Genomic DNA, 12816 nt, shown 5'->3' on the forward strand with positions numbered 1-12816 from the left:
TGGCAAATATTTTTGCCCCACCAATTTAAAAAAAATCCCAGGCAGCCACTGTGTCATTCAAGGAGGTGATTTAGGAGTGCGGTAGCGCTTGAAGTGTTGTTTGAGGCACTAGCAGGTAAAGCGTCGGTAGTGCGTACGTTTCTTGTGAGCAGGAGCGCACGGAGGCCCAGGGATGAAAGCGGTCTGGCGAGAAAGACTGGTAGGCTGCAGAGTGTGCAAGTGGGCCGGGAGGTTGGGGCGCGCTATGAGGAATGTCAGGACCTCGGGGGGGGGGGGGGTCAAGGGGAAATGTGATGTAGGGCTAGCTGGGGGCGGGTGGAGTTGTTTAGGGTTCGGGGGAAGGATAGAATTGTTATATGCATTCGTTGAAATGATACATAACCATGAATAAGTAATGCGATAATGATAATGTTTGCCCGTGAGCTCGAAGTCAGACACGCAGAAAATCCGACTTGTGTGGACAAGTTCCAACACGACCGGCTCTGGGACCCTGGAGACAGCGGCTTTCGGTGCATCTCTTATAATTAGAGCCGGGGCTTCCTGGAGTCCTGAGCTGCTGAGAGAGAGCCGTGGTGCGGGCAAACAGGGCAGGGCGAGCGCTCCTGGGCTGTGTGCAGGCTGACATCCTCGGGCTGCCACCAACCCCCGCCCACAACCCCCCCCCCCACACCAGTTCTGCCACCTCACTGCCCACCTGGGCTCCCACCCCCGGGGGACTGTACGCGGCTGCCATGGGGGCCTCACACACCCTGCCCCTGGAGATCGAAGAACTGGTGCACAAGACAGGATGTAAGTATCTGCACACTTCTCAAAACTACTTTTCGCAGGGGGTGGGGGGAGTAGAAGCGCATTTTTAATGGGATTCATATGGAGGGTGTATATATGTCTGGAGGCGCTTGCCAACCGTTTGAACGACAATTATACATGGTACTGAACTGTAGTTAGCTTTTCCAAAATATGATAATATTAGGTTTTTATATGGTGCTTGTGCTGGATTCCTGTAGCTTCTAAGCACTGTGATAAGAGCTGTTATCACGATGTAACCTAAAAGGCACGAATTGTGTAGACAATGGAAGTATTGGAGGGCTAGTCTGACCCTAAACCAGTGGTCGTCAAATGGTGGGGTTGACGGGCTGTGGGGGTGGGGTGGTAGGGGAGGGGATTAGGAGGGCGAGGCTCTTCAATAAGGTACTACAGTGACTGCTTTCAACAGACAATATTATCAGATATGGCATCTTGGGGGGGGGCTATTTATACTCAAAGAGTGGCATGACAAAGTTTGAATACCACTGCCCCAAACCAACCCGTTATTATTAGACACTTACACTTTTGTCAGAATAGGGTACCGAGGCTTAGGTTGATCCAACATGCACAGGATCACACCGCTTGGTCAAGTGAGGAGGAAGCTGCGACTGGATCATAAACGAGCTACCTAAGAAGCGTACAACATCTACATTCTTCTGAAGCCAGCAGGAACATTCACTCGGGAATCCGGAGACTGAGCAGTCCTGGGGGCTCAGGAAAATAAGGACATGGGAGGGGGCTTCTGGAATTAGAACTCAGCCTTCTGGGTTCCACATCTTTCCATTCAGCAGGTAGACCACATCTTCTCGGGGAGGAGTGCGTGGGAGGAACGGGGGGGGGGGGGAGCTGCCGGCCAGTGAACTGCACAGTGGGGAGAAGGTATCACCTGCTCCTGGTGGCAAACTGAGTTTACAGAGACTGTGTCCTTAAGGCACCAGCGTTGCTTTGGACCTAGCAACATCCTCGCACACCCCACTAACCCCTACAGACAGCTCAGCATTTCAGCCTGCGGTCACTACGGGCAGCCTGTGCAAAGGTTCACGGCTTCTGATTGCTACCTGACCGCGAGTACTGCTGCACGTGTGTTAAGGGCTACGAGCTGTTACCAGCCGCGTTCCGGAGTCCCGTGCATCCCGTTGCCCTGCCCAGTGCAGTAAATATTGGCATCTAGCATGCGCGGCAACGCCGGGGAGATAGAGGCGCGAGTGTCTATTGTTCTGGGTTCCTGGGGTCATGTGTGATCAGGGTGTGGACTTCTCACTAGGCCACCTTTCGCTGCAGTACTCGCCACCCTGGAAATTGAGTCATACGCCAAGGTAGCTTGGCTGCCGCAGCTCTGTAGCGATTAGTGCAGCGGGTTCACGGTGCGTGAACCCCTACTTAAGTTGCGAGGCTTCCGCCCACTCCGCAGAAGTAACCACAGCCCAGGGAATGCCTTTGCTTCACACGCACAGGCGCGGTGGGCGGGCGCGGATGACACACGAGGGGGGTAGTCAAAAGTTCCCACAGACCGTGGGAAACCAGGGGGCTTTGGGATAAACACGTTTCTCCGGTTTCTTGGGCACATATTAGAACTATCTCGGAAAAGTATTCCACTAGGTGTTTGGCTGGTGTTAAGTGTTGGTGCTGTGGTCCTGCTTGTCATCAGTAACCATGAACAATACTGTATATAATACGGGGGGTTTCATTAAGCTAATCACCTTGCCACAACGTCATAGTCGCAAGTTGGTCCATACTGGCGCAATCATTCCTCCGGAGTTAAAAGGTGCTGCTGCTGCTGTGCTGTTTGTCACCAGTAACCGCGGACCCCAGAATGCAGGGCTAGTCAGGTGTTTTATTTATTGAAACATGTTTTGCACACTTGCATAACCCCGGCTTCATATTTGCTGATTGGTCCACGCTGTCCAATTGTTTGACTGGATTTCAGGTGTGGTAAAATGTCGCGCTCCTTGTCATCAGTAAACATGAACGATGGACTGCAGTGCCGCATCAGGGACCCACATTGCCACAGGTTCACATTCACAGGCGGGTCCATACTGGCACATCTATTCCTTTTTTTTGTAGTTAAATAGTGGTGCTGCTGTGCTGCTTGTCACCAGAAAACTCAGATCACAGAAGAGGGGGTTTTATTTGGCCGAGCGCGTTGCATGAGCTCCACATTCTCAGTTGTACCGCTGGGTTGGTGTTTAATTAAATGGTAGTGGTGCTGCCCCTGTGCTCGAGAATAGTAAACAGCCAAATGCGATTGTTTTGGCGCGAGCGCTGTCCTTTAGATCACCCGGGAAAAGTTGCGGCACACGCCACCGACGCCTGTTGTCGCAGTGGTGTCACTTCTGCGCGGACCTTAGATACTAGAAGTGGCCCTGCCTGAGCCCCGCTGGCCTAGCGCTGACCCTGCAATACCCCCTCGGACCCCGCAGCTCGCGGAGGAAGCATTTCGGCCAGTGCTGCTGCCCAGGGCATTGTTTCACGTGCATTCCTGGCCTCGAACGGGGAAAGTGTAAGTACACGAGTGTTTGGGGAAGGAAGGAAGTTTCACGCGGTGTCATCCCAATGCAGGACGTCACTCCTGTTCTTCTTGTTATTCAAGTGTGGACTAGTTAGTACATTGTAACCTTTAAACACTACACAAACACGTACAAATAATAATAGTTTGACGCATTAGAACTCCTGCTCTGTATGTGGTGTACAGGTTTGTTACCAGATACAGTGTTCTTTTTTCCTGATCCGTGTACTACTAAAAAGGGACTACGATGGACTGGCCGGTTATGGGGACTTCCCCCGAACCCTAACAGAATTTAGCTCAACCCCCTCGTCCGTCACAGTTCTTACTCAATGAGGGAGTCCTCTCCAGACACTGGCTCCTATTGCCACCCGTTTAAACCCAGAAGCGTTCCAGTTCAGAGTTAGTCCTTCTTCTATGTTTTACACATTGCAGCCACACCCCTTCCAGGTATAAAGGAGTGGCTTCCCATCTCCTAGTTCTGTCCTACCCAAGCCATGCTTCTCATTGGGCGTGGTGCAAAGGATTCAAGGTCTATGACCAAGAAGAGAAGGACTTGGAGTAATGAAAATTACTGCTAAGTAATCTAGGCGACATCTGAAGCATTGTTGGAAGTAACCTAGACGACATCTGAAGCATCGTTGGAGGTAACCTAGACGACATCTGAAGCATCGTTGGAGGTAACCTAGGCGACATCTAAAGCATCGTTGGAGGTAACCTAGGCGACATCTGAAGCATCGTTGGAGGTAACCTAGACGACAACTGAAGCATCATTGGAGGTAACCTAGGCGACATCTAAAACATCGTTGGAGGTAACCTAGACGACATCTGAAGCATCATTGGAGGTAACCTAGGCGACATCTGAAGCATCGTTGGAGGTAACCTAGGCGACATCTAAAGCATCGTTGGAGGTAACCTAGGCGACATCTGAAGCATCGTTGGAGGTAACCTAGGCGACATCTGAAGCATCGTTGGAGGTAACCTAGGCGACATCTAAAGCATCGTTGGAGGTAACCTAGGCGACATCTGAAGCATCGTTGGAGGTAACCTAGGCGACATCTGAAGCATCGTTGGATTTCCACCTCTTACAGAGCTGTGCTCTGATTGGCCTCGGAGCTGGTCCCTGTAGGGGTCTCTTGGATACATCCACAGGTGTGTCCTTGGGAAGGTGACACTAAGCCAGGGTTTCACAAGGTTTAGCACAAAGTTAGCAATACATGGTTACATTGGACCCCACAGGAAGAGCAATTATTAAGACACGTCTAATTGTGTGGCCACAAAGCTGCAAAGAAGGCAGTATTTTCATGAGGCTGGCTCTCAGACCTGGCCCACGCCTTCAGGTGGGCGACCAAGATAGTTTGGCTTGTGGTGGACCTTGGACCCATCATGTTGTAGAGGGTGTCCGCTGGATGGGTGAAGGCTAGGGCCTGGGCAACTTGCCTACTTTACAGGTAGCTTGGGATTCAAAGTGACCACTGGCTCATGAACCCACTGTGTGGATAAACTGGCTGCAGTGAGGCCCTGTGGCCACTTCAGGTGAGTTGGCAGGCATATTCAATTGGGGCAGAGTTGTAGCAGACCCAGTGGCCAGACCCAATGGCCACTTCAGGTGGCTCGGCTTTGCCTGGGGCATGGCTGGAGGCCAGTCTTGTGGGAAAGTGCGTTGTTGTGTCAGAGAGGGTGTAATTGAATGTCCGATTATGTGGGTGGGAGAAGGTCTTGTCCTATGGACAGGAAATAGTCCCTTTCTAGGATAGAGGTCCTGTGCTATGGGAATGGGTCCATTTTGTGATTAGGAGAGAGACCCGTTCTGTCAGTGGGCCATGCTCTGTGGGAGAGGGTACAGAGAGATACTCAGTCCCTGGATAGGTTTGATTGGCAGAGGAGTTGCTGGGGGTGGGGCGGGTGGCACTGATGGGGCCATAGCTCCAGGTATTTTAGTTGTTGCCCCGGATAGAAGCTCAGAGGCTACAACCAAAAGGCTTGCTAGCCCGAGTCTCACCAGTCCAGACATTAGCATAGACCCGGATCTTTTCTAGATCTAGCAACGCTGCTGTTGAGTGGCATGGATGTCTTGGATTCAGCACCAAGGACAGTATCTAACACGTGTCATCTCCCTCCTCCCACCTGCTTTGGTTGGGTTTTAAAAGCCCACCCCTTTTGCAGGATTCACAGTCTCCCAGTGCTTTCCTCTCCTTACCCTAATCACTATTTATAGCGCTTGCTCGATCCTCCCACTCACCTGTCTGAACATTTACCAAAATAAAGCAGCAATACACTTGTGTTGTCGCCCCATCTATCAGCCTAGCTCATGCTCTCTTCCCATCTGTCTTGCTGCAGTTTTTGCTTTCTTCTCTCTCCCGTTTTCTTTCGTTGTATCGCATTTTCTTACACTCTCTCGCTCTGCCCCTCGCTCATTGTCCTCCTCTCTCTCCTTTTCGCTCCCATCTTTTTCCATTTATCAATTATTTCTGTTTTTCCAATCGCTTGTCAATATTCACTTTTCAGTCTCATCAACGCGCTATTCCTCATATATATATATATATGTTTGTATATGTATATGGTCCTATGCGATCCTTTCAGATCTGTCTGATTACTATTGAAAAAAATGCCAAATACAAAAATGTTTACCCACACATGCCACTGCAATTATATGAGGGGGGACTGCCCAGAGCCCCCCATACTGCCCTTATATTTATTATTACCCCAACCCTCCCCCCTACATATAATTACGTGGTTATGTGCACTGAGAAATTCAACATTTTTTGTGTTCAGCATTTTTTGCAGCAAAATTATTTGGTGATACCATCCTTTCGAAATCCAGGTGTTTTGCAACTCGCTTTGCACCGGGATGCTAGTGCATCAGGAGCTGTGAAAATAAGCCCCCCACCCCCCAGCCATTGCCTTCGGCCACACCCTTCACCCCCATCTCACTTTCGCTGTAAAATGAACTTTTAAAAACGAATCTTACTTTTAACCCTCTTCTAAAAAAACTATTTTCCCATGCCCTCGGTTTGTATTCCCTCGATAATAGCAATGCACCAATGATGCCTGTGCTTACCCGAAAACACTCATAAATAACCGCGGTTATCTCAAAAACACGTGCAAAATCCCAAACTCTTCCTCCTCCAAATAGCTTTTTTCCACTTTTTGTTTTCAGCTAGCCCTGAAATAACTATGGTTATCTCTCGCATTGATCAAAAAATATGGCAGCTTTTTCATTTCTGACAAGCTTCTCTGCTGCAATGCACCATGGGAGATATAGCTAACATTTTGGGTAAAGCCCCCCGCCCACCTGACATCAAATAGTTTAAAAACTACTTGACAGAATAACCGCAGACCCCTCTTAGAAATTGAGCCATCGTTTTGTGCCCGAGTTGTTTCTTATTTGGTCCAATTCTGTCCGCCCAGTTTAGCCCTGCACTGCATACACTTTTTGACTTTTTCTCTATGGCAAAATGGATGTGAGTAGACCGAAAACAGTGTTTTTCTTGCTTTCTCAATAACTTTTTCATTGTTTAACAAATATTTCCCAAAATGTCCAGTCTTCAGGGGATTGTGGCCATGACGTTTTGTTTGTAAAATATCAGCCTAATCTGTCGTGCAAGTCAAAAGTTATTAGAAATTCAATTTTCGGGTTTCCTATGGAACTAGCTGTGAATCTTAACTACAGTGTGGCGACCGCCACACTATAACATATACACATATACACACAAACACAAGGCTTTAAGTGGGCATGACTTCATCAACCCCCCACAAGTAAGCACCCTGGCACGATTTTAAGTGAGCACACATATGTCAAGTGCTGGAGAGCACAGAGCGTGACTTGCACTTAGGACAGATCAATATGTGCAGGGAAGCCATCTGCCACTAATGCTGCACAGCCAACCCCTGACTCCTGAAGACTGAAGCTGTCTTCTTCTTCTTCTTCTAAATTATCGAAAGCGTGGGCGGACCCACGCAGGCGCTTCCCCATCCTAAAGGATGTTGTGCACTGAAGCTGTCTAAATGAGCATGTATGACTCATGGAGTGCAATCATTTTACTGTTATGGTATTATGATAAATAAAATAAGCAGAGAGGCCAGTGTGCATTGTGTTCTCAGAATGGTTACAGGCTGAAATCACTCTCAGAGATATGTGATATATACAAATGTGTATTCATTGTTATGGTCCCAAAATGCTCTTTGATTTTATGCAAAACAGCAAGTATCCTTCATTGGTTCTGTTTGTCTTCCTCCCCTTTCTCAAGGGTGATTTCAGGGCCAGCTGAACATTCCCGTGGGCTCTGTCGTGGCCCATTTCAAAATTATGTATGGGGCCCAACTAAATACCCCTATTGGGGTTACTGTGTGGTGCATAGATCATAATAAAGAGGTTTCCTAATGCAAACTCCAATGGGTGATTTCCCTGGGTTTACCATAGAGGGTGCATAATATGAGGCCCACCTTGAACTTCATTATGCCCCAAGCATATTCCCTGCCCCACACCAAAGAGCTGAAAGCAGGTAATACATGTCAGTGATGAGTAAACCTTTTAAATAGCTCTGAATCACATTTAAAGTGACACGTTCCTTATTTTGCCAAGACTGGTGCCCACCCTGGGGAATATGTGCATAGTATTAGCCCTTCCTTGCTGCTTCATACTGTGGCAACATCTTAAAGAAGCAGAGGCAGGGGGTTAATAGCTGCAGATTACCATGGTACAGGCCACCAGCAGGCGAGCTGAAACCCGAAATGAACACTGACTGACAGAATTGCTTAAATACTGAGTGAGAAACAGATTTATTTATAGACAGCAAATTGTTTGGAAACTGAACCAGAGGGAGCTTTGTTTGCAGAATGGAAATTAGACTACCTGTGACAATGCTGAGTGCCCCAACATACGTTTGCAGGGCCTTGTGGTGTATTGTTTGGGGCAAGCAACACTATGCCCATCCTTTAGGCCATGCCCAACACACTTTTGCCACCCTCATTTCCAGAGCCCACTTCAATTTCATATCCCAGTTAAAGCTATATATATTCAGTGAAAAAACATTAGTTAAGAGAGAGTTATCAAACCCATGATGTTGGGTGAGTGAGTCACCCTTAAATGTCTCCCTTGATGTAATGTTTGATCTCACTGTTGGTCCCTGCGATCTCACGTATGTGCTCACGGGCTGAGCAAGGGGGGATTCTGAGTTAAAATCTTCATCACTTCCCACACCCAGCGGATTTCATGGTTTTTGTCATAATCAATTCGGTCTACCTTAACTAAGGTTTTTCACTGAATTTCATGGGTTTTCTTATGCTATATCTTTTCCAGGGCCCACCAGTCATGGCCTTTGGGCATGACCACGGTTCACCCTGTACCAATTTGAATGAAAGACCATGGTTACTGTCCATCACCGCAGCCCATATCCCCCTCACTAGTAACTAACCAGGACCCACAGGCCAAGGCCTTTTTGATATTGCCACTGGCTATGTTGCAACTATTAAGCTAAAAGAACAGGGCTCACTGGCATTGGCCTACGTTCATGGCCTATATTCCCCTCAATACTAAATAACCAGTTCTCACTGACCATGGCTTTGACTGCGGCCTCTGTCCATGTCGCAAAAATTAGAATAAAAGAAAGTGATCATGGCTAGTGGCCATGACCTACAGCCATGGCCCATATCTACCCTCACTAGTATATAACCTGTTCCCACCAGCCATGGCCTTCTTACACTGTCCAAATTGCAACAACCAAGCTAAAAGACTGTAGCCCACTGGCCATGGCCTTTTGCTGTGACCCATACCTCCCTCACTAGTAAATAACCAGGTGCCATTGGCCAGGGTCTTCGACCGTGGCCACTGTCCCCGTTGCAACAATTAGATTAAAGGCCTATGGGCTACTGGCCAATTCCCTCTTTTTCCCCTTGTTTCATTCCTGCAATATTTTCCCCCAGAAATATCCTGTTGAAACATGAGCGCAGTCACTGTGGCCACACCTTATATTTCTGTGAGAATCAGTCACAGGGATATGTAGTGTGTCAGATTACCACGGTAAGGTGGCTATGCTCAAAAATTCAAAAGTCTTCCCCATACTCACGGCCTCACACCCCTCTTCCTTTTCAGGTATTTTCGGCTTCCTCCACTGTCTAAATCCCACCTGGCCCTCTCCTATTATCCTCGTTCCTCTGCTCTTTGCCATGATGCACTTTTTTTCCCGATCCTGACTTGCAACTTTCCTGCCAGATTCCGGCGGTAGGGGAAAACGACCTGACTCAAACACCCTCTCCATGGTGCCCAACTAAGCATTTGGTCCTCCTTTACCCACCCCACCCCTACACTCATGAGAAAACATGCCTTTCCCTCCTCCAAATATCATTTTGAACACTCTTCTTTTTCATGTTCCTGCAGGATTACTGTGTTAATTGTTTGCATCGAGCAAAAAGAAAAATGGTGCCTTTTCATTTCTGAAAAGACTCAGATTCTGATTCATGCAAATGTGTGCAGAAATCCAGCAAGGGCCGCGCACTGTGAAGGGAACTGCATGAGCCTGCGCGCAAAAGAAAAATGCATGCTCCGCGTATTCATAGAATTGTTTGCGCAAAGTAACCATATTCACAGGTCGCAGATGGAAAGCCCCAGACACGCCCACACGCAAAGCAAAAACTGCCTGAACAGCTACCTTTGCACGCTCTCCTGGGTGTGAATACACACACCCTTCAAACAGTTTGTGGGGTCCCCCACAAGCAGACCTGCATCTCGGGGACCCTGCGCAGGGTCCCACGTAACTGTTCCTGGCACCCCGACACCTGCGTATGGAAAATTGTAACTCTGTATAAACTCTGAAAATATGAGTGCAAACCCCCGTAAGCCATTCCTGCACCCCTCTACACTGCTTACGCACACCCCTAAGCTACATCCGAAGGTTACATGTGTTTATAACGACAACAAAAATAATGACTTTTTCAGTGACACCTAAATAAAGAAATAATTTAGATTTGTTTTATTTTTAATTTTTAATTTGGGGGGACCCCAAGCCCGTTGTTTCTACATCCTTTTTACCCCCAAACTACCCTCACCCCTTTTAATCCCTTACTCCGCCCCCATATATACTTTTACAAAAAAGAGACATTATTTAGTTATCTAGGTGTCACTGAAAAGGCTTGTCATTATTTTTTTTCGTTATTAACACTGTATACCACATTGGAACCCCGGTTGAGTACACACACCCCGAAATCCAATATGCAACCCCACCTCCGTGCTGCATATCCCACACGCAAGTGTACTTACGCCTGCCTTCGGGTGGTGGATCGGCTGGAGGACTTGCGTGACCATTTCCTGGCCGAGAGGTTGCGCGATCAAATCCTTGAATACGTCTCGTGCCATGAAATAGTGGGCATGCGAGGGACTGCCTGCAGGCCATCCCTCGGTATGGCCACTTTTTCTCATGTTCTTCCACATTTTCGGTGTTCAGCCCTTTCCCAGCCCCCTGTGCAAGCCATGCCCATGCTCTGCGCGGAGTCTCGCACAAGGCCCTCGACGGCTCGCAGAGACGTGCTGAACCAGTGCAAACTCAACGCAAGTTCAGGAAAAGTACAGCGCATGCGATTCCATGAATTGACGAAGGCGGATTTGTGCGCAGTTGCGCGTGCAAATACCCTATTTTCCATGCAGATAATTCCATGAATCAGGCCCAAAGTATGCAATGCATTATGGGATGGATATACATGATTTGTTCAGAATGGGAGCTCCCCATTCTCTGTCAAAATGTTTTAAAACTACTAAATGGATTTATCTAACCAAAAAAGGAATTTCTGCAACACTTTGAGCACAAATCTTTTCTTACTGATGGAAATCAGTCCATCGGTTTTCTCTGTGTGCGATGGAAGAACCTTTTTTCTATGACAAAAGGAATGGGGCAGTAACTTTATATCCATTTGTTGAATTTGCCTCAAAATTAACAGTTTGGAGGTGCATGTGCCAGACATTTATTTTGGAAAATGTCAGTGGGCCTGGAGAAGATGTAGTATAAGAAAAGCCTTAATAGTGAAAACACTTTAGATATGACAGCGTTAAGATTGCAACAAAATCCCTTATATTCAGCTGCTCTGGGATATGATGATCATTTAAACTTATCCCATTTCCCCCATTGTTCAGAGCATGAGCACATAAATGAGATCAACAATGACATTTAAAAAAAATCACATCACGTGTGGCATCTACAATGGGGACTCCTAGTTAAGATTATGGTCACTTTAGACAACCGCCAAATATCATGGGTTTTGTTGTGATGAAACAGGCCATCATTACTCTGTCTTAACTAAAGTTGTTTCACTGATACATGTGTAATTAGCTGTCCCAGTATGATATCTCTATCGTCTCTATTTTTTTCACACGTTTGTTGGCTAATCTCAAACTTCATAATTCCTTTTGATCCTCATTCCGCCTCTCCTCTCCCAACTCATATTATCGCTCTGTCTCCCCCCCTCTCATCTCTATATTCATATCCCTGCACTCTCTTTCATCAATCCCATGCGCATTACCCCTCTCCGAATCTTGCCCTCCTCCTTCCTTAATCGGCATCCATCATCGCCCCTTCCAGTTTTACTGTTCTCTCCATTACCCCCTTTCCTCGTTCCAATTTCCTTTCCCCCCCACCTTAGCCTGAACAGGCCACAGGCTTCCAGGTCCCACCACCTCACCCAAGCTTGACACCTCTTCCAAGTCAAGATGCTAGTTCTAGGCTTTCACAGACTGGATGTTCCAGATGTGCTTCCCTTGAGCAGCTGCACTGAACTGTATCCTTGGGATAACCTACTGTGCGGGTCCCAGGAAGAGCAAACGCACACAGCCTTGTATTCTCTGAAGCTAAAGTTGTGGCTGAGAATTCCCACATACCCACACCTATCCAGCCACACTGAAAGATCTTCTCCCGAGACTTAGTCAATTGAGGCCGCATGCCAGTGTCAGTTGGTAGAGTTGTTTAGCAAAGGCGCAGAACAGGGCCCAAAAAACTAAAACCGATGGATGGCCTCGTTCACCCCGGGCGGAGGGCGACGGGTGCAGCATAAAGGCTTTTTAATGTAACATAGGTAATCAGGACATTGGAATATTGGAAGTTCCAATGCAGTCCATGCACTAGCAGAGGGCAGTAATGGCTGGTGTAAAGCTTTTGTCCCAATATTTCAAAGCTTCTCATGTGTTTCTCCTAGTTTTGAACAGAGGATTCTACCTTCATTGAGTGAAATGTTCTAATAGCAATACTTCCTCCCTCCTCAGGCCATTACCACCTGGTAGCGTCACCTGACCTTCATTAACTGCCCGGGCTTCACTCGGGTCTTTAACTTGAGCCCAGGGTCATGATCACCTGGTAATGCCCTTTGTGTGCAGTGTTATTGCTTAATTCATCACCATGCTCAAAATATTGTTATGAAATGAATGCTTACCCATACGTTTTCCCCAATCCTGAAAGTATAATTATCCCCAAAGCTCACCGTTTGTTTTTCCTTCTTGCTGCTGTTATTGTGTTCAGCTATTTCCA

At 47.5% G+C, this 12816-nt stretch overlaps 1 protein-coding gene across 2 annotated transcripts in view; it reads left to right on the forward strand.

The window, feature by feature from the left end:
• Nucleotides 1-561: 561 nt before the first annotated feature.
• TESC (tescalcin) overlaps nt 562-12816 on the forward strand; it is a 414921-nt gene continuing 402666 nt past the window's right edge. Inside the window, exon 1 of one of the 2 annotated variants that reach the window (XM_069619210.1) lies at nt 562-789. In XM_069619210.1, coding sequence (XP_069475311.1) covers nt 732-789 — 58 coding nt within the window. In that variant the 5' untranslated portion in view covers nt 562-731. The remainder of the gene's footprint in view (nt 790-12816) is intronic. The other variant, XM_069619211.1, reaches the window with a different exon arrangement.

Source organism: Ambystoma mexicanum, chromosome 10 (genome assembly GCF_040938575.1).
Source record: "Ambystoma mexicanum isolate Mex_15411 chromosome 10, UKY_AmexF1_1, whole genome shotgun sequence".
Classification (NCBI taxonomy): Eukaryota; Metazoa; Chordata; class Amphibia; order Caudata; family Ambystomatidae; genus Ambystoma; species Ambystoma mexicanum.